The 23,140-nt window shown below is 38.6% G+C and overlaps 1 protein-coding gene across 1 annotated transcript in view; it reads right to left on the bottom strand.

Moving 5' to 3' along the window:
• Positions 1 to 23,140, bottom strand: part of STARD9 (StAR related lipid transfer domain containing 9) — a 95,912-nt gene that overhangs the window by 65,490 nt on the left and 7,282 nt on the right. Inside the window, exons 2-3 of the mRNA XM_059849554.1 lie at positions 17,773 to 17,842; positions 16,759 to 16,875 (exon numbers count right to left, since the gene is read on the bottom strand). Coding sequence (XP_059705537.1) covers positions 16,759 to 16,875; positions 17,773 to 17,842 — 187 coding nt within the window. The remainder of the gene's footprint in view (positions 1 to 16,758; positions 16,876 to 17,772; positions 17,843 to 23,140) is intronic.

The following is a 23,140-nucleotide window of genomic DNA, read 5'->3' as shown; positions in this document are numbered from 1 at the left end:
TTAGCTCAGCCCAGCTATATTTGTCATAATAAAGTTTTCTACACTGGAAAACACTAGACAATTTTTGGCTTTACTAATGAATACTTTAAGATTCACACATAGCATTTTGTGGTTTTGGGGTCTTTAAAATAGATAATTAGACTTCCCTCCTTAGGGAAAGGAAGAAAATTGGAAGCAATTGGCAAGCTACACACAATTTGCAACACTGTCTACAAACCACTTAATGAGCAGGTGAGAAATGAAGTGGTTTCATTTCTCTGTCCCAAGAACCCGGGACTACAGGTTTGAGTGCTGGGTTGGGTGTCAGAGGTAGAGATTTAATTCCTGTGCAGTGCATCTTCAACGGCAGAACAGTAACACTGTGACTTAACCAGTGCCAGCAATATCACAGGAAGGAAAATTTTTCCTGAGGGAATTCTGGGCCAGATCATTCAATAATGGAACCACGGGGGAAGCTAAAATCTTCAGCTTTTCAAAAGGTCTAGCAAAGGTTAATGTCTCAGCTGGAAGAAGCAACACAATATTCTCTACAGTCACACTGTTTTACTCCATGGCCAGATGTTTTAGACTTCTCATTCCCCTGCCCCAGTTATTACTTCCTGCCAGAAAAATAATGTAAGCTGTCACTTTAAATGTTGTGATACCATTCTTATCTGTGCCTGAATGACCACTGAAAAGAAATAAGAATTTTAAAAAAAGGGAGGGCAGTTAATTTTACTGATACTCTTAAAATGAGCAAAATAAATACTGTGAAAATTAAGTGGGTCTTTTTATACTGAATGATACCTCTCTTCAATGAAGAGAGCAAGGAATAAATGATGGATAATAATGAAGTTATAAATATCCTGCATTTTGTCCCACTGCCTAGCTCTTGGCTAAGCTCCCAGGTCATTAGTGGATGTCTGTGATTCCATGTGAAAGGAAAGTAAAGAAAAAACAACATGAAATTGCCAATTTTTTTTGTACAAGACAGCCGAGATAAATACCCATTCTCATCTGTGTCTCTGAAAATAACTGCCCCTTAATTTTGTGAGAAGACTGAGGCTAGAGATGGAAAAATGATTGTTCCTTGACTTTATTACCAGGAGGTAGAAGGAAAAAGGAGTGATTTAAATTTTTCAGTAATTCAGTAAGAGCTAACACGTGTTTGCAATACTCAGACAATAGCACAATGACACTATCAAGACAGATTTCTGATTTTTTTCCCTTCAGCTGGAAATGGGTATTCTCTTTTCATATGTCATCTAGCTCAATTTGATATTTTTGCTATTAGATCACCAGCTCCTAAAATTACAACACTGGAAAACAATTCTTAAGCCTATAAAATATACTTTCCTAGCTATCAGCTCATTTTTTCACCTTCATGCAAGAGACCAAAAGAAAGTAAAAATTAAACAAAAGAAATGAAAAGACATTGAAAATAGTTATTTTTATCAATAGTTCTTTTAAAATGCCAGCAGAAATTCTACAAGGTATATTCTGTTTGTAAAGCTTTCAGCAATGGCTTCATTTCAATGGTAATCAAACCAAACATATTTCACATCATGCTTATAGAAGTAAATTTTCTATATTTGGCATTATTTAATCTGGGGGAAACTTTGCAAGTGCTCACGGAACTCACTGGTGCTTGTTCTCAACTGTACCCTCAGATTTCAGTTTTTCACAATTGCAATGATGAGACTTGTTGGAACCAACCTGTAAGCTGGTTCTACACGACAATACAAACATTCATTCTGTTTATAAATTGGGATGCTAAACAAGGTGTACCAGTATATTTTGTTAATAAAGCAATGTTCATTATCTATTAAAAAAAATATGTTGTTACTGCAGAAACCAGAAGCATTGGCACTTTACTGCAACAGTTTCTTTTTTGAAAGAAATTACACCTCCATAACTGGGGAGATGGCAAAGTTTAAAGGACACTTATTATAACACACAGCAGTTGTCTCTACTTCTATTTCACAGGAAAAAAAAAATCCTCCTGGTTTCAGGCAACAGACTTAGGACTATATCTGTTTTAATCACTAGAGATATTTTTATTTCTGTTGCTTGCTTACTTAAAATAAAGACATAAAACGGACAGTTTTTAGAATATTTGCAGGGCTTATGGGCGCACCATAAATTGGGTAGAGAACTGGTAGGATGGCTAGGCCAAGAGGGTGGTGGCCAATGGAGTTAGATCCAGCGGTGTTTTCCAGGGCTCAGCACTGAGGCCAGTCCTGTTTAAGATCTTCAACGACCTGGGTGAGGGGACTGAGTGTACCCTCAGCCAGTTTACAGATGATGCCAATTTGGGTGGCAGTGTTGATCTGCTGGAGGGCAGGAAGGCTCTGCAGAGGGATCTGGACAGGCTGGATCCGCAGGCCAGGCCAATCACATGAGGTTCAACAAAGCGAAGTGCCAGATCCTGTACAAACAACTCACCCAGCACCACAAGCTTGGGAAGAGTGGAGGGAAAGCTGCCCAGCAGAAAAGGACCTGGGGGTGCTGACTGACACTGGCTGAAGATGATCCAGGTGGCCCAGAAGACCGAAGGCATCCTGGCCTGTGGCAGCAGTAGTGTGGCCAGCAGGACCAGCGCAGGCTGCTCCCCTGTACTTGGCACTGGTGAGGCACAGCTCAAACCCTGTGCCCAGCTTTGGGCACCTTGCTACAGTACAGACACTGAGCTGCTGGAAGGGGCCCAGAGAATGGCAGTGGAGCTGGGGAAGGGTCTGGAGCATGTGGTATATGACAGGTGCCAGGGAAGCTGAATTGTTTAGCCGGGAGAAAAGGCGGCTCAGGAGAAATCTTGTGGGTCTGAAGAACTACATGAAAGGAGGTTGTGGCGAGGTGTGGGTGAGCCTCTTCTCCCCGGTAACAACTGACAGGATGAAACAGCCTCAGGATGTGCCAGGGAAGGTTTGGATTGGATATCAGGAATATTTTCTTCACTGAAAAGGTTGTCCAGGGAAGTCATGGAGTCACCATCCCTGGACGTGTTCAAAAGATTTGTGGATGTAGCAACTGGGGACATGGCTTAGTGAGGAACAAGGTTATGCTATATTAACAGTTGGACTTTATGATTTTAGAGGGTTTTTCCAACCCTAATAATTCTGTAGAATAGCTTGGACTTTAAAGGTCGTCTACTCAACCCATTCTGCAATAAGCAGGGAATGGAGACATTTCCACTGAGTAAACTCCTTGACAGCAGTGGGACTAATTTTATGCCTGTCTCTTGAAACACCTACCTGACAGGTCTGAACTAAAAGTGCAGCTGATGTCCACAAAAAGGATGTGAAGGAAAAATCTACACACTTTTATGAATTCAGATAGGACTCCAATGTACATTGAGAAGATCAAGAATCACCAGCCAAATCCCCAAAAGCAGGTTTCTTGACTGTAACTCAGCTCTTCAAATATTCTTGCAATATTAAAGACTTGTGTTTGGTTTCTTCTAGTGCGAAAAAAAGAGAATTTTCTCCATGTTATTTTCCACAACTTTAAAAAGAAATTTTAAAAAATGGTTTGGAGATGTACAAAATCCTATGGAAAAAAAAAGTCTTTTCTAAATTCGTATGGTTTTTAGCAGTTTCCAGGAGAATCCAAACAATGGGAGGTAATTTAAGGTGATTCATGAATTCATAGAGAGAGGTTTTGGCATCCTATTCTCAACAATATATTAAGAATGAAGTTTGACAGGGCTAGTGGTTCAGTAAATTGTTATTTCTGCTCTTTTACAAGGTCATTGGAGCTCTGTTCACATCCACTTTGCAAGGACTGCATATTAACTGCCAAAGCTGCCTTAAACAGCCACTGCTCACCTAACTAGAAATGTTACATTTAAAAAAGGTGCAGAGTATCAGTTTCTTTTATTTCAGCTCTCCTAGGGGCAGAAATTACTCAGACTGGACAGAACTACTGCTTTATACTGTCATTCTCTTTCCTGATCACTTCATACTACACCAGCCTCAAAACTGGGCAAGGCATACTATGGAAGGTGGTTCAATAGCTCATACTTTGTTTAACTATCATAAAGCAAAAACCAAGACGGTTCACATCACCTGTAAAACTTCTAAAAAGTGTTTGTAAAATATGGAAGAGCCCAGCCATCCCAGTACTCCCACACAGCAAAGGATAACACCATATATTTTCAAAAATTAAAACATGCAGATCTTGTAAAAATCAGTAAAAAATCCCAGGCATCAAAACCAGGGAATCTCCATGTCCCAATTAAGGTCACATACTTGTGTGTCACTACAAGCCCCCTAGTAATAACCAGATCTGTGGTGTTACCAGGATGAACAAAGACCCTTTGGCAAGTTGTCAAAGAGTAAAAAATTGATAGTATCATGGCAGGGCACTGCCTGTGAAGAAAATACTGGAGTTTCCCTCTCAGACATGATGTTTTCTGGGGTAAAAAAAAAAACCCCAAACTTAAAATATTCAGAGGAACACATCTGATTGTATAGGAAAACCAGAAATTTTTCCCCAACTAATAAAATACATGAAAAGTGGTGATACAGGAAAATGAGACAGAATGAAGAAATTTCATCATCATTGAAAGCTCTTGAAGATGCATTAAATATTGTTCATTTACAAATTAGGATTTTATGCTACACAGCACACTAAAATGGGCAAGAAATGAACCAGCAATGAGCAGAGGCAGATAGCTGGGTGTTCAGAAAACATATTTACAAAGGAATGAAATGCAAGACATCAATGCATTTGCAGGATTTAAGTAACTAGACAACCTTCTACATATTCTGTTCAGTTTATTGGTGCAATAGTGTATAATGAGGTATAACTTTTGTCACTTATGGTTACAATTTAGTGGTTGGTTCTATCCCAATATATGTTTATTGTATTGAGCATATGTTAAATCCATACATTTTAAATACATGTCTCAACTCTTTTTTAATACAACTGTCTTATTAAAATAAACTGATTCAGAAAAAGACAGATTCACATAAAACCTCAGGATTATCTCAAATATGCCAACCTATTAATCTATATTTCTCCTTGCACTATTTTCTCTTTTTAGGTAGAGAACTGTTGCATCATTGATTCAGCTAGAAATTCAGACACTAGAGAATATTGTTACTGTTTCAAAAGCCTATTGAATGTAATGACCCCCTGTGGAAGTCAGTAGGTGATTTCCAATCAGCTGAGCTGTTTAAGATGACCGTCCATCTCCCTGGGAATTCAGTGCAGATTTCTCTCTTTCCAGTGTAATGACTTCAGCAGAAGCAGTGGGTGTTTCTTACATGCAAGATCTCTGTGCTCTGCTCTCACAGCAAAAGAAAGCCAGAGCATATGCAAAGTCTTTAAAAATGGCTTCCTGCTTGGATCAAAGCTGCCCAAACAGAGCAAAATAGCACACAGCACAGCAATTTAAAACTTTTCACTTCTAACATTTCTTTTTTTATTAGTCGCTCAATCACTTTGAAAAAGAACAATATTATAAAAGTATGCTTTTCAAGTCAGGCTTTGACTACGTGTAAGATTGCTTCCTCTATTTCTGTTATCAAATAATTTCTCTCCCCAAGTCCTTTTCCTCATTTTTAGAAATTAATCTGTTAACCAGAGTCTGACTGCAAGAAAGGCAGACTCTGAGATTCTTTCCCAACTGTATCAGCCCCAGGAAAACATTACAATGTGCATGCTGCTAGCTATCTTGTGGACCACATATTTAAAAAAAGGAAGTTCTCGATTTCTTGATACTTACTATGAAGCACAGCTATGCAAAAAAGGTGCCAAACTGCATGCAACAAACTTCAGCCCCATAATTAACTTTCCACCCCTGACTCACAACCCACAGCTCTTCAGCCAGCTCCCATCAGCAGCAATTTAAACATGCCCAGCCCACGCTCAGACTATCAAGAGCTCTCAGCCTCCAAGGCAGGGTGGCCACATGAAAACTTCTTGTCCCTGCCAGTTCCTGGGCTGTGCCTACAAATCATTACAAGAAGTACCAGCTATCCCAGGCCAAACAGCACCAGGAACCACTCTAGCAGTTGAGCACTATGGATGACCAAGCTGCAGGGCTCATGGAATATTCCCTGGCCTCAATTAGGGCCTCTACAGATACAGCTTCAGTTTGCTATAAGGAAAAAAAATTAAAATCAACTCTTTGCTGATAAAATGAGGGGCAAAAGATGACCTTCTAATCAAGATGAAGTCCTAATCTATTTTGCTTTCTCTTTCAACTTAACATGCCAATGAAATTCAGTTGCAGAAAGCCTCTTGTATTCATAATAAATGGAATAGAAAAAGATTACATGCCATATATTGTAATAAGCAGCAAATTTATGCTAATGACATGCAGTAGGAAGCAAGACAATAAAAGCATTGTGGTGTACTATGCACAGTGAAACACACAGAAATGATGTAAAGGAAAACATGAATAGCTGAAAGCAGTTTCACCAATCCCCCAAAATCATTATGTTTTCAGACTAAATGTATCTTCAAGACATTGATAGTTCTTTGAGTTTCTGCTGAATCTGAGTTTAAGTTAAAAATATAAAAACTACCTGAGCTGAGGCTTTAAATTATCTAATTTTCCACTCATAAAAATCAAAACAGTTGCTAAATATCTGAATATGAATTGGAAATTCAGTTTTAATTTCTTGGTTTAGAATTATAAGACACATTAAAAATGAGAAAGAGATATAGCAGTGTTAGCTCCTAAAAAAAAAAAACCCACCCAAACAATTGAAAAAGAACAAGTAACAGCCTCAAGCTATAGACTAGAACATTTCACAATCATTACAGAAATGAGATTAATTTTGGCTTTAAAATGATAACTGGCTCCATCAAACCCTTTCACTTGATTGGAACTTGAATGTGCTAGAATACAAAAAAAACCACCATTGCTTCAATGATAAATTCCTATCAACTCTCTCTTTCTAGATCTCTAACATGATTCAATCTTTTGTTCTACTTCAAAACAGCTATGAGAAATGCTCTTCCTTCTAATAAAAAAAATTGTTAAAAGAAAAAAAAGAAAAGAAAAATAATGAAAAAGACAAAAAGCAAGTAGGTTTCAGACCTTGCTTAGGTAATGAAAAGGAGAGTAAATTCAGAAAGTCATGCATTGCAAAGAAGAACTTGTGTTCTGTTAGCAAACAGGTTACAACACGCCTCAATAAGAAATATATGTTTGTCACTGATGAACCATACTGGCCATTACTTCCAGTCATTCAGAAACAGGATGCAACTAAGAACACCAAGATAAGAGAGACTGGGGAAAAACAGCCTCAGAGCACCTACTAAAGCTCTGGGTGCCTTCATGGATGGCATGCATGTTGTAGGGTAACCCCAGCTATCCCCCATCACCAGCAGCACTGCCCCTGCACAGGGAGGTCCTGGAGATGGTGTGTGACAGGCAGGGACAGCCCCAAAGCCCAGGTGAAGCAAGCCACAATGCTAACACCTAAAGGAGCACTTTCCTATGCTGCAGGTGGAACTCACACAGGTGCACCTCTCCTGCCCCAAAAGGACAGGGAGACACCATGTAAGGGACACCACAGCTTTCAGGTACATCATGAAAGCAAGCTTTTTGATCATTCTTTCAAGGACTCAGGTTACTCATTGGTCATATGGCAAAGTGATTATTGTGGTCTTTACTGTCCTGGTCACAGACTCTCCCAATAGGACTCACTTCAAAAGACTGTGAATCATTGCTCAGAGGTTTTGGACTTCTAAAATCCATCAGGAAATCTCATTTTTTCACAGTGAGGATTACAACATGTATTACCCATGAAACTTTCAACATTGATGCTCTAGCAAAAAACGTTTATTTATTCCTAAATCTACAAGCAGTTACTCAAATTCACTTTCTGCTATCATAAAAAGACACAGTGAGCAAAATCCAACACAAGATAAGACATGTCCCCCTTTGTTCTGTTCCTCTCCAAAGTAATTGGTTTTTTCATGGATGATGCAATACTGACGACCAGGTTAAGCGTTCTGTGAGAGATAGTTTACTAAAATCAAGATATAGACAAAACTTCCAGGACATTTATGGATTTGGAAAATTTGAGCTACCAAAACAAAAAGTGTAAAGCAGTCTTGCACCAGTAATTTGGGCTCTCCCACTTAGTCATATTCCAAATGAAAAAAATCCAGGGATGTAGACAGTTCTTCAAAATGACATGTGAAACTGACAAATATAAACTTCCCTGAAAGTATGCCTACTTTTCATTGAATAAAAAAAAATTCCCTATCATTTTCTCTTTCCAGTTCTCCAATGCTAACTAGAGAAGGCTTCCCTTACCCACCTTTATCTATGAAATCTTAATAAAATAAAAATCCATAAATATAAAAAAAAATAGACAGCTTTAATTAATTCTGGTCTGGATCTTCACACTTTGTTAGATTAATTTTTCAGACCTGTAGGTCTGTCACATGGGGTGGGATGAGGTGCATACTCTTTAGAGAGACTTGACTCTTCATAAGAAAACCTGCCAACAATACCATAAAACCATTAACTACTGATGATACAATCCATGTACACACTCTTAAGCACATGTGTGTATGCAGGAAAGGGATGGCTGAAAATGGAAAACACTTGCAATACCAATAGAACAGAAGCTGAGACCTATTTTAACATTATTAGGTGTAATTTTGAAAGCAATCAATCCTTACAGGTGCACATAAAAACCTCCCAGTCAACTGAGGAAAGTATTTGTTGCCATTCAGCATCCCAGGAATAAGACCTATCCAGCAAGAACTGACTCAAATGGTCCACTCCAAAACTTTTTAACCAACAATTTCATGTGACAGTGATGTAATATGGCAGACATCCCTCAAAATACATTTGCGACACTAAAATACAGAACACCATCTCCCCTGCTTCAGATGAGAATGTCCTAACACTGTAACACGGAAGAGAGAGAAGTTACCAGTACTGGTGTGTACATCTGAGGGTAAGGAAACCTAAACTGACACTCAGAAATTCGATTTTTGATGCACTGGGGCTATTTGTAAGCATTTCTAGGCTGAATTAATTTCAGTAATCTTCACTCTGTCTTACACAACATAAAGGAACTGCCATCAGAAACTACTTTGTCAGAAAAGCCACAAGTGAATGGAGATATTAATTTTGCTTTTCATATAGAAGTTCTCAAGGGCAGGCTTTTTTGCTGATTAAAAATGAAGCTGAATAGGGAGTCAACATGCAGGTGCTCAGATATAGCCAAAATGATGATTCATTCAGTTTGTGTTCAAGGCCACACACATATCTCCCTGAGGCATATCATCTTAGTTAACAGAAAAATATAAAAGTCAGCTACTTTATTGAGGATAAATAAAGTGAGCACAAATTTACAAGAAAGGGAAGGGAATTATTGCTTTTTGCTATAATACAAAGGATCAACTGCTGATCATACCAGACACTTTAATAAGCAGTGAAACTGGACACATGCATATTGTTTAGGTTTATCAGACTTCAGCTACTTATGCATGCAAGTCCAATCTCATGCCTCCAACATGTCAGAAACATGGCTCATTTTCAGAAATAAACAAATAGGCTGTGTGGAACTCGATCACAGCTGTTGCAATAACATATCTCACTATTCAATCCTAGCATAGGCCTGCCCAACAAAATCTCTCATAAGGAGGCTGTTCACTAAAAGAAAATAAAACCTCACACCCAGAGAATAACAATCTCCAAACCTGGACCAGTCTCCCTGCCAAAGTCTATCAACATCCTTCTAGCCAGTGACTACAGAACTCACAGACCCACATGGCCTTGGAGACCTACCTGAAGCTCAGACTAACTTTTCAGTAATGTCAGCCACCAAAAAACAAATCTAACTAAAGTTATTCACACAGTATTGCTAAGATTGGAGAAACACCACTCCAAGTTAAAGACTAATCTTGGATCAATTTGCAGCCTTGGAAGTGCCATGAGTATGACCTTCCCTTCTGTGAGTAGCCATGCTGTGGAAATTCTTACAGATGAACAAGGGAACCTGCTTGCAAAACAGAAAGAGTATGAAACAGTCCTTATATGAGATTAAAACAAGGTGGGGGGGAAGCCACTATTTTATGAACATAGAGGAAAAACTGTGGTCTGATTACATTGAAGAATTTAAATTGAGTGTCAATCTGCACGAAAGAACAATCAACATCCACATCCAGCTTATCTATATAGAAGATTTTTTTTTCTTAAAAACATCTGTATCTTACATCTTAACCACAGTTAATTTAAAAAGAAAAAAAAATCTATCCAAAAAAGTATATTTTGCAGGTGACTTCAGAAAATTTGCAGATCATGATACAAGTTCTTGGTTTTACTTGTAAGACAGCAAGAATCACAAGATTTTTAGAAGTAATGCAGACTGTGAATGTGCAGGCTCACTGCAAACATGCACAACACCTGACCACCCAAAGAATTTGATTCTTTTTTTCTTTTAGGTTGCTGAAGGCACCTACAGATCCTTTCAATATTATTTAGTGAGCTATACTGAGTGCCTATTGTAAAGAAGGTCCTGTGTGTATCTAGTAAGCAATGGTCAGTGCCTAGCAGGGAAACAATCAGTGAGCATGAGCATTAGCAGATGGAACAGTCAGGAAATCTCTCATTTCACTGTTTGTTAAGCAGTTTACTGTTTTCCCTCACCTTAATTCTTTCTTGTGCACTCCTGTTTCAGCATCATATTTGAAATGTGTCTGCATTAGGACACAGTTGTCTATGAATGCATACAACTATTTCTATCATTTAATTCAATGCCTCAAGAAATTGAAAATCAACTTGATTCTTTTTGTCTTCCAACAAAGCCTGCTTTGAAGTTTGCAGTTATTCCCAATAGTCCCCAGAGAAGTTTTCAGCAAAGAAGTCCTGGTATAGTCAGAAAGAATGACCTTATTTGATCAAAACTGAGCACAGCAGCTGTGCTGCTGGCAGAAGATCTATAACATGCACTCATGGTGGCTTCCCTGCCTCCATCATAATCTGCTATATACTGATCCAATTATTGCACAAAAAGCCTTTTTCTTACAGCACACTCTCCTTTTCACTTCTGTCTCACTCTGGATTGAAGAAAAAAAAATCTTGTGGATGGAATGCTTACTGCTTTTCAAATATTTCGTGCAAAAATGCCATTTACACCCACAGCTGCTGCTGCCTTCTCTTTCTCCCTTCTTTTACAAGACAAGGAGGGGGAGAGGACAGAGAGAGCAAAAAACCAGAATAATTTTCCAAGATATTTAAATTAGAAGTTCATTGTATTATGTTTTCTATAATTAGTCTCATATGACACATAACAGATTTTGATTTCGTCCTGATAATTTACAAGACAATTTAAAACTTGAATCTTGCAGGAAATGCACAGAGGCATGGAAGTGTCACAAACTCAGCTAAGTAAGGAATGGTCTCTCAGGTAAAGGTGCCCAGCAAATGACTTTGTTTGCACTTTAGGAAAAAAAGGAAGGAATACAGTGACTTAGTTCGGTGAAGAGTTGGAAAGTATGTTGCAATATTTTCCTTCTGAACAATACTGTTGTGTAACTTTTCTAAGCTTTTGCATTGGAACATGTAAAACAAGTAAACAAATCTCTTGGGGAAAAAAAGCCAAAAACCCTAGTGGCATATTGGAAACCTCGCATCCTAAACATCTGCTTCTTTATTCACTTTTCAGTTATGCTCTGACAAGAAACTAAAAAAAAGCCTGTCAGCCCCTTTCCCCAACTACTCTTTGTAGCTGGAATTAGTATAAAACCCAGCTATGCTGCAAAGCCAGACATGATGGAAAGCACTTAGGATCCTTTTTAAAAAAATAAGAAATGAAAAAACTCTTCACAAGGCTCATAGACATTCTATCACGTGAGCCATCAGTAACCCCCATTTCTGTCTTCAGAGCAAAAAAGAATTTCTCCAATTAATATATTTATAAAAAAAGACAGAAATAATTAGATGACGTGTTTGAAGAGAAAGGAGCTCTTCCTAGCTACAAATGTGCAATGGACAGACAGGCAAGGAGAGCCTGTGTTACTTGCTATAGAAAGTTTAGAAATAAACAATCTTTGATTGAACAGGTCTTGCTTTAGAACAATCTTGTAAAATTCTCAGTGGTTCAAATGCACAGTGGAAGTGCATCAACAAAAGGATCATAGTCATTATTCTTTCACTTACATTAGTAAACCACTGCTGAAGAATAGGAAGGTGCAGGGTGAGAAGGTCAATAAATAATGAGCAGTTACTAGATTTGCAATAAGATTTGGTTTTATACTCTTACTGCTTTCTTACTGTAAAACCATCCCGATTTATTAAGGTAATACTCTTAACGTGACACATCACAAAGCAACCCCTACATACAGGGAAATCCACAACTAAATCTTGAAAACAATACTTTTTTTTTAATTTGATAGGCAGATACTTCTCTTCAGAAAAGACAATGTATTCCTTCAGGGAAAAATATGCAAGAGTATCACTCTTGTAATCACTCAGCTATTTAACCTCTGTGCACTCTTATGTTTCTTAGACTTATCTCAAAGACAGTTATGTTTTTGTTTGGCCTGAGCCTTTTTGGTGAAGGGCTTTTGTGGATATATCTTAGAAGGGCCACTGAGAGTCACAGAATTACTGAGAATGATAATATTCAGAGAGACACTGAAGGAATATTCACATCAGCATAAACATAAAACACTGTGTCAAACCAAAATAACACACATATCGGGTCAAGCCCAGAAGTGTAAAATTCTTTGACCAATATTAATATAATTTATTTAATTCTTTAGGAAGCCTGAGGAAAAAATTCTGAAGTCTAAATTATTACTTCCCTTATAAACACTATAATCTCCATCAAACTATTGCACTAAGGAACAAAAAAAACTAAGCTGCAGAAAGTGTTTCAAGAAAACCCAGTTGGAGTTTTGGATCCCACTGAAGTCAGTGCTGGTTGGGAACTTTCACACTTTCCTGGATTTCATGGCATCTACCATTCAAAGCCTATTGGCCATGGAACACACTGCTGTTATCAAGAGGAGCAGATTGCCCCACAGCAGCTCTCTGTGGCAGCTCTGTGTGTGAATACCTGCGGGCACATCCTGTGGGTCAGCCTGCCCAGCACACACAGTGCCCGGACGGGAAGCGTGGCTGCAGGGAAGCTGAGCACTGAAGCTACAAGAATACTTCATGCTTGCATGTGTTCCTGTGTTTCTTGCTCTTCTGCAAAATACTCTTAGGATTTTACTTAATTGTGCTTGCTGAAACATTTTTTTCCCCCAAGCTGATATACATTTTTTTATCATTAGGATTTAAATGAGCAGTTATGTAAGTTTTGCAACATTTTCAAACGTTCTCTTCTGTTTAGTGGAGCTAAAACAGATTTGGGGAAACATTCACTAAGAGCTATTTTAGGTTTTACAAAGGAAACTCAAAAGATTGAAACACACTGTTCTATGCCAGACAAAAATTTGAGTAAGTCTAAACTTAGATGTTTGTTTCTGAGACAGCTATAAATGTCTCACAGCACTTATATAATAACTATCACATTCAACTTGCAGAAAGAATCAGCAAGCCTGAGTCTACCTGTAAGAATAAAAATTATAACCCTAAATAGCACTAAAATAACATTATCACACAGTATTTTTACTGCACAATGAAAATATGTCGTGAATCTCTAGGAAAGGATAGTTTCATAATTATATCATGGCCAAAGAGTGATGGATTTCCAAGACGGTCTTTGGAAAACAATCCTGAACTACACAGGAACTACAGGTTCCTGAAGACATCTGGGGAGGAAGGGAGTGGGAAGGAAGCAGTAATCACAAAAAATGCCTCACTTTACTAAAGAAGATTTTGTACCAAATGAAAATCACTTCTCAAAAAAAACCTTAGTACAAGGATACAGGGAGACAAGACAAAATGACTTCATTGTTTGCAAGTGGTAAAGCCCAGGGGCAGACAATCAGCATTTTCTCTCTGTGAGACTGAACTAATTCTGCATCAACCTGTGACAGAGCAAATCTGCACTCTGTCTCAAAAATAGCAGGGAAAGGAACATCACCTCAAGTATTACACTTTTTTGTGGGTTTGGTTTTTTGGTTGGCTTTGTTTAATAGCACTTCTTTCAGCACTATTAAAAAATTAAAGGCATATAACCTGTCACATGAACATTACAGATTTTACTACATGGGTCCCATTCCTCCTCAGTTCACTGTACTGCAAGGTCTGCTTTTCCCAAATGAAAATGAAAAAATACTTTCCCTACTTTAAAAAAAACCCCAAAAAACTTACATGAGTGTATTGGGAAAAACATACAAGATGGGCAACATTCTGTTTGGCAGGAGGCAGGGAAAGAACAGTCTTTATAAAGAGATGAATAAATCCAAGCTCATCTTCCAAACATTTGACAGCACTCACACACATGTGGCTTAAGCCTCTTACAGGTGCCTTTGAAGTATTTGATCAAAGCATATAGTGAATAAAATGTATTGTGTGTACACACCTCTGAAATGCAGGAGACAGGAACCTGACGTGTACAATGTTAACATCTGGAAGAAACTGTAAGAAGTATTCAGAGAAGCAGAGTTGTATCTTTAAAATCCTACTTAAAGCACTACAATTTGCAGCCCTCACACTATTGTTACACCGCCACAGAGTCCTTAACTGAAGAAACTGTTAGGATTGATATTTATACATCCATCTACAAGAGGAAAAAAAAAAAGAAGTTTACTAAAAGACAGCATTCTACAAAACCAAATCTCAAGACAGATACTTTTATCTACTACTTTTATCTACATCCTCAACCAATACAGCAACCACGAACGATACCAGTTGGCAGGACATCTTCAAGGGAAAAGTAATGCAAGGTCACTCGTGAAAGAAAGCTTTTACAAGATGACAGTGGTACCAAACCTCCTTTGGCTGCTGATAACATCGTTGTTGTCAGCTCAGCACTGAGGCAGTGATTCCAAACATGGCATTAGTACAATAAATTCGTTCATGCAGTGTAAGAGGGCAGAAAAATGCCCGAAAGCATGGTAAGATTGCAGTATTCCAGCAGCCTCTTCTCAAGGACATTTGAAGTACACTTTACTGGTTCCAGAATTACAAAGACAGGCAAAAAGCCCAAGAAATTCTCTCGTGGCTCCAGGCCTTTCAAAACACCAGTCCATCTTTTGACTTTCCTTATCTCATGCAAGGCATCTGTCTCAGTAACCCAGCAGTTCCACAGAGCAGCCCTGGATGTCCTTTCAGTCAGCATCAGGCACAAGTAAGGAAACTACTGCCCATTTCTCCATTTTCTATGGCCCAGGAGTTCACTGTTTTTGTCAGATAAAACAAAATTGCACAATAATACAGAGTTCTCCACAGAGTCTGAAACAGCTACTCAGCCCCAGCAAGGAAGCTGGACTGTTTATATTGCATTTTGCATTCTTCTTCAGTCACACTTGTATTTAATAACAACAAGAACAAAAATTTACATTTGGAGCCAATATTTGTATTTTGCATTTGGCAGTTCTGATAATTTCTCTCACAGAGTAGAGCTAAAACTGGCTTGGCAGGCAGGATTTATCAGCATTTCATCTGCTAAACTATTCCAGCTAGAAAGCCAACTATATTGTCAACAGCTTTAAGAAGCAAGCTTCTACTTGTATTATGTGACAAACTCACAACAAACACAAAATCAAAGCAAACAAGAAAATATAAGCAGGGCTGAGGGGAACCCAAACAGACCAACATTTAAAGATTTGGTTTTTGTAATCCCTAAAATAGAAGTTTCTATCTAGTGCCAAGTACTTCAGAAAGACCATTTTCTTTTTTAAACACTAAAACACTTCCCAAGCTCACAAAGCATCTTCCACACTACCGTACCAGGAAGGAAATAAAGCACAGTCAAGAATTTCACCTACAGTTATAGTAATTTCCAAATTTGGCAGTTTTTCAAATATTGACCCCCAAAAGTAAAAGCAGTCCTGTGCTCATCACTACCTGAAATACAAATTTTACAGGATTAACCCGGTCTTAAATGCTTAAATGATAATTTCTGTGAAAAACAACACAACTATACAGGTCAAAATTTCAGGAACAGTTGTACTGACAACAGAGAGAAATGAAATTTGTATAATTTGGAAGACAAAACACCAGTAAAACCTGATTTTAATGCCAAATTACTTTTGCTTATATAATGACATATTTGGATAGCTTTGCTGTGCACAGGATTTATTTGTAGATTTAATAATTCCTTATTTATTAACGGAGTTGTAATAACATCATATTTCAATACCAAATCCTTCAATCTTCTTTTTTATCAATTAACCAAAGCTTGGTTCTGAAGACAGGAGGAGTTTCCATTAGTTACATGAGATTTCTGATGGTTTATCAAGGAAAATATCTCCGAACAATACGGTGTAAGCAGTTTTCTACCATTAAAGATGTGGTTACTTCTCTGCTGATCCTCTCAGAAGAATCACCTCAACACTCTTACTTTCTTTCAGAGCTTTCTCCCTGTGGATCATGACACCTGCTCCTGAAAAAATTCTCATTTCTAAGCAGGAGTCCTCAGACCATCACCATTAATGATCACAGCCAAATGTAACGTATCTAAGGTAAGTGTGCATTGGCTGACAAACAAAGGTATCACATTCCTACTGCACCTTTTTCAGAGAGAAGGACTGAACGCTGTGGTATTGCCAACAAAATAAGAAAAAGATGGGGGCTGAATAGAAAAGGAGATCTCTCATATTATCTGTATCTCAGTATCTTCCTGAAGACATGGTTACGAAGGACAAAATGGGATGGGGATGTGGACATGAAGCATCACTCACCATTTCCTGAGATGCATACTTTGGATCTTCAGGATCAACAGACCAGTAGCAGTAGTCAAAGCTGAAGGCCACAGTTTTTTCTCTTGAGTCCCAGCTGCTATCAAGTCTACTATCAACCTGACAATGAAAGGAAAAGGACAGATAGGCCAAGTCACTCTGAAGCTGGCCCAAAAAAAGCATTTTCCAAGTTAATGGGAAGTTTATCTAGGATCCGTCTTGTGGAAAAGGAATGCCAAACAGTTAAACATCTTTAATCAATTTTCTTTGGTGCTTAGAGTGAGGTGGAGACACCCATGACAAACCTGCTAGAGCATTTTTACTGAAGGGTTCATTTACTACAGCTAAGGTTCCCCAAGACACATACAATAGACAAAATTCAGATATTCTTCATAAATTCTATGTATTGGCAGAAAAGCTTTATAAACCTTTTGATATTTCTCTGAAATTCTTCTGTTTCCCAGAGAACCACATGACAGAAATAAGGCCCCAAGAAATAAGAAGAAAACAATTTTACCACTGCATAATTAAATATGCAGCTCTCTTCCCCAGTTTCCCCTTTGCTTTGTCATGGTTGCAAGCTAATGCTTCTGTCACTGTGCAAATCAGTTGCACTCTGAGGGGAAATATGAAAGGAGGAGGGATACAGGGAAAGAAATTATCCAGGCGTTAGTAACAGCAAGATATGCAAAAATCCTAAACAATTTACCAAGAGCTTTGAAAGATGGCATGCAACAAGATTGCAGAAGCTTTGATAAATAAAAAATACAGACAAGACTACTACCTGTTACCTCCCCTCTCCATTCAACACCCCCCCCCAAAAAAAACAACACAAAAACCAACCCCAAACCAAACCAGTCCTTCCCCACACTTTTGCTGCAATAATTCTAAGGCTGTGCCAGTTTAAACCTCTCCCTTAATATCTATATTAAAATGATCCAACAGCCAAGCAAACAGAGAAAATTATCAGGATATCAGGATTCTTCTATGGGAAAGAGGAGACAACAAAAAGCATACCTTTATATTTCTGACTTTTGCCACTTTGTCATCAACTTCTACAATCACTCTTCCTCCTTCTGCTCTCTCTCTGGAAACAGAACACATTTTAAAAATCCATTTAAAATATAAAGAAACAGAAAGGTACATGTCAAATTTCTAAACTTCAGAAATTTATGTTTATTTTAGCAAACTGCAAATCAGAGATATAAAATAGAAACTTTGGATATACACAGATAAGACTCTGTGACATAAAATAGCATTTGCAGATTTGCATTCAGGTATCTCAAAAGCAAGAGGCTAAAAAAAACCCCAATACAGTGGTGATTAAAGAGCTTTGAAGTGGTTTTCCTAAATACATTGTTGGACTTTTATTTCTATTTAAGAGTTGTTGCTTTTACAAGAAAGTGGAGTGGAGCACTGGCAGACTGGCTGTGCTCTGTGGGGTAGGGATTCACAGACTTGTGAGCCAAAACAGTTGTCAGATTTTTCCCACTTAATCCAAAGTGTTTGTTGTAGTCTTCAAAGAAGTACTCTTTAGGGGGAAAAAGTGCCAAACAAACAATAAAACCAAAAAACTGTCCTGAAATACAGGATTGTTCCTCAAGTGCAAAGGACCATACACTCATATACATTGTCTAAGTTTGTCATTGGAATCAGCTATGACTGGTTACTACAGACAACATCCATGTCCAAAATTAGTCATGTTGGAAAATAATGAGAAAAGGATGTGGAAAAAGCAAAAAAACCCCAACAAACACCCCAAAACAAAAACAAACAAATAAAAAAACCCCTGGAACTAAATTCATCCTATTTTCAGGCTGACAGCAGGATAGCTATGTGAAGAAAAGGATGCTCTTATTTATCCCTCTCAATAACTAGAATGGATTTTTTAATACATAGTAGGATAGAACAGAGGAAGAAGCGGTCAGTGTCCCATTTCTCCAATTCTGGTACTGAGAAGCTAAGAGCAGGACAAAGATGCTTTATATTTCCTCTATATTTTGCTTTGTGGTCTGATACTAACAAATCTTGTAAGATGCACCTTTCTGATAAAGTTTTGATGAAGCCTCTTTGCAAAGCTGTAAGAAATTGGTATAGAAATAAAAACAATTTTGTCCTTAGCGCAGTTTTGTTGAATTTTATTAAAATCAACATGAAGACCCACTGTCATTTGGATTTAGATGTGTATATATATATATATATATATATATATATATCTCCTGATAATCAGCTGGATCAGTATCATGAGGTCAGTTAAAAACGAGGTCAGATGAAACAAGAGTTAGAAAATTGAAACCCAGCTGACAGCTGCTCATTCCTGGCCCTAGACCTTTAACAGATTCCTTTCTGTGTGTGCAGAAGTATTTAGTTCCCCACCAATTACAATCTGCCCTCACTGAGGGCTCTGACTTCCAGGTGGCCAAAAGCACATCATCCCCTGCCTTTGGGTCCCTCCACTTCTCAGCTTTTACCCCACGCTTTCTGTTCCAAAACAAGATTCAAAACAATGCCTTAGGACACTTAAGGCTTTCATGGAGACAATTACTGTAGCATTTGAGCTTTCCAAGCATAAAGAGGTTTTAAGCACATTTCTGAGCATAGCTGTTCCCATTTTGCAAACAGAAATAATGCTTTCCACTAAAGTCTCTTGGTTCGCACCACTGATTTTTGAGGTAGCCTCCTTCAGACAGACTGAACTTGGTATTTCCTGTAGCACATATTTACATGACTCTTCACATTGAAAATACAAGGACAGCTCCCAGAGATTTTGGTTAAGCTATGAGTGTTCAGCTGTTCAACACAGCAGCCACCAGAGCCCCGGGTCAGATACCAGGAGGAAGAGAATCATTATGTAAAGCTGGGTACCAAGTGCTGCGTTACCTACAGCTGAGCACAGAACCGAGGTCTCATAAGGCTCCCTAAAGAACAAATGAACAAGGAACAGGGCCTAGGGATACAGGCTGTGAGTACCTAAGCTAGAAACGTGCAACTGATGCATTTAACAATGTGTAACTTCATAGATGTTTTGACAAGCAAATGCTTTCCAATGTAAGTTACTTAGGGGACTTTGATATCCATGTGTAAATCTCTGCCAGGGGAGCTAGTGGACAAAGCTGACAATGACTCTGTACAGTAGATCTGATTTAAGAGGCAATGGGACTTTTTGCCAGAATTTCACAATGTTTTAAGAGCAGCAGCAGACCAGAGGGATTGTTTAGAAGAGAGCTTGCTTTGGTTACACATACTGTTTCCTTCACTGCTCAAGTATGATATTGGCCCTATCCTGCTTCCCAATCCCATAAGCCTCCCTAATTTTCAGTTCTTCATGTTCCATTCTTATTAGCCTAAATAGCTCACTGAGTTCCTACCCTTCTCCTCCTATGTACACACATCATTCCCTACAGGTATCTGCCTTGTGTTCTCACTGGCATCATGTCCATCTTGGCCAGGGCAGTCTTCAATTGCTCTGCATGTCTGGTGTCCCTTCTCCTGCTGCATGGTAGCTAATCATAGGCTGATGTCTTGGCTCCAAAGATGCATAATCCTGCTCTTCTTGCCAGTTCTTCCAGTGCTAACCCAAGTTTACTTGTATACTCCACGAGTAAACCAGTGTTTCTTTCTGGACATCTGCTGAGGTCAGCAAGCAAATTAGTGAGAATAAATCAGAGAGAAGACCTTCTTCTCAGGTCCCATTCCTGGGCTTCAGTTGTGACTGGTACAAAACTGAGCTCAACTTCTTGAAATAATGCTCAAACAATGAGTTTTTTTTACTTAAATGGATGATGCAAACATTATTCAGTTAACACTAGAGAATTCAAGCTGAGAGAAAACAGATCCCTTAAAATTTTTACCTGCCATGCTATTACAAGTCTTCACTGAGCACGTTAAAGAGTTTTAATGATTTAGAACTTGGGCAGAAATGTGTAGATTGAGATGGGAATCACATCAGATTTCAAATTTTAAAATCAGTTGGGGAATTCAAATAAAAGGTCCCCCTAAGTAGCTTTTATATGTTTTAGAACATAATTCCCCCATAATCTTATCTCCTGCAGCAGCTAAACTGTTCTGGGTGAAGCCTAAAACTAATTTTAAGCAACCTAGTCTGAAACAGGCATTAATGAATAGATCATTTGTGCTGAAATGGGTGAAATCTGGAAAAGCTTTTAATCGTTTTAAATGCCAGGGTATTCCAGTTGCAGAAGTAGGGCAACCTCAACAACAATGGTCTCAACTCAAGCTATAATAACTACATGAAACTCACTGCCTTCAGTCCACAAGTGTTACACACAGCCTATGAAAATGTGACTTTATTCTGTGAGGTCTTATAGACTGATGCTTTCACAGGCTACAGTCATCACTAAAGATAAAGAAGAAATTCCAAACATAAAATCTTTGAGATACAAAAAAATTCTGGATAAAAAAAATTATACTCGTATTTACCTATCTACTTTTATTAAAATAAACATAAACCAAATAAAATACAAACAACACAAAATGAACTTGCCACCTTTTACCAGAGGGTATCAAAGATTCCACACTATGCAGCCATAAAGCTTAATGCAGCAATGGAGTACCTTTTTTTGAGTCTCACAAAACAAGAAAGTCACAAGAAAACAGGGACAGAACTAAAACCTCCCCTAGCTCTGGGTGCATATTCACAGCACCCAGACTTTTATCTTAGCTCCAGACTGTTGCTGGAAGATGCAATATCTCTGTGCTGCTGCAGCCTCCCACATGTGTTTCTACTTTCTAGCAATCACACACCCATGCAATGACTCAGATCAGCTGTGATCAGGAAAACAACCTCCACACCAAAATAAATAATCAAGGTGTCACAGGACTCTCAAACCCTTCCAGAGCAATGAGCCCAGCAGTGACACAAGCTGCTGAGCCAAAGCAAGAGACAAGGCAGGAACACATGGTGGGAATGGAGACCCTTCCCTTCTGCTGCAGCTTACAGCCAGAGACCAGGGAGCACAAAGCAAGCAACCTTGCCTGAGGTAGCTGCCAGCCTACAGACTATGCATTTGAACTCTCTGTGAACACGTATTTATATTGTTCTTCATTTAGGTACAACCCAGAGAACCTGGGGAAAGAAAGCCCAGGAGGAAAAACAGACTCACAGCTGTTCTAGATATTTTGACCTTAACTCCAGATTGCAAACACTACAAAAGTTCTCTCAGCAAAACCTGTGTTTGTCAGTACAGTCTTACACACAAGTGCAACAGCTTACATTTGAATGATGAAGCAACCCATCACCCTTAGAAACAGATGGTCTGCTCCACAGGTATGACAACTGTATTTTTTGCACCAATAAAACCAACTTCAAACTACACTTCTCTAGTAACATGGTTGACTTCTGCTGCTCAGAAGTCACTGTGTTCCTAACATTTATTTCCCCCATCCTCTCCTCTCCCCCACTTGAAAAATGCATGCTGTGTTTGGGAAATGCCTCTCCTAAATTATTTTTCATGAAAACAAATTACCTGTACTAAGAAAAAGCTGTAGAAGCACCCCTTAATGGTACTTGGCCCAGGAAAGACCTGCATTTTCTCAGTCACAGAAAGCTTTAGAGAAATGCAGACCCAGCAGTAGAACAGTGACATGAATACAGAATGGAGTGGCAGGGCTGTAATGGGGAGCTGCAAGGGAGGCCTGGCAGAAACAAAGCTGCTGCAACAGTCCAGAAAATACGGGCAGCCCAAAGGGAATCTCATATCATGTGCTGTTGCTATGAAAAATCATTTTTGCAGACAGGATGTAAAGCTAATGCAACCCCCCAGGGACAAAGACACTGCAAGAATGAGCGGGTGGCAAAGAGTCATGGGAGGATCAAGACCCCAGGGAGGGACACTTCCACAGCTTGCTGAATCTCAGTGAGATGAGTTCAGACACAGAGCACAGAACTGCAAGGAGGTATGCAGAACTGGAGGAAGCAGTGGGTGGAAAGAGAGGAGGAAGTTGTTTTTTTAATACATTCTAAAATTTGCCACACTTCTCCTCCACCCTCTCAAATAACAGGCACTTGGAGAACAAAGGAAGCTGACTTTTTAAAAGTTGCCTGTTTGTTTTAGGAACATGTACATGTGATAAAGCAAAAATACTGTAGTCATGAGCAGTAGACACGTCATGCAACAAAACAGCTTCTACAAATACAGGCCAGCAAAGTACTCACCAAATTAATCAAACATACCAAAGCCAATATATACAACTCAAGTGCAAGAAAAGCCTTCAGTGGTTTTTTAAAGAAGCTTCAAAAGTAACCCTGTGAGGTAATCATTGCAAGTACTTAAAGCTTTCCTGCCAGTTCCCACCACTCAAGCTAACTCCAAACCCAATCTGTACCCAAACAGTCCCTCAAAAGTAGTGTCAAGAATATCAATCC

This window comes from Haemorhous mexicanus, chromosome 6 (genome assembly GCF_027477595.1).
Source record: "Haemorhous mexicanus isolate bHaeMex1 chromosome 6, bHaeMex1.pri, whole genome shotgun sequence".
In the NCBI taxonomy this organism is placed as follows: Eukaryota; Metazoa; Chordata; class Aves; order Passeriformes; family Fringillidae; genus Haemorhous; species Haemorhous mexicanus.
Note: the sequence above shows the minus strand (reverse complement) of the source record. Positions and strands in the feature narration are given on the sequence as shown.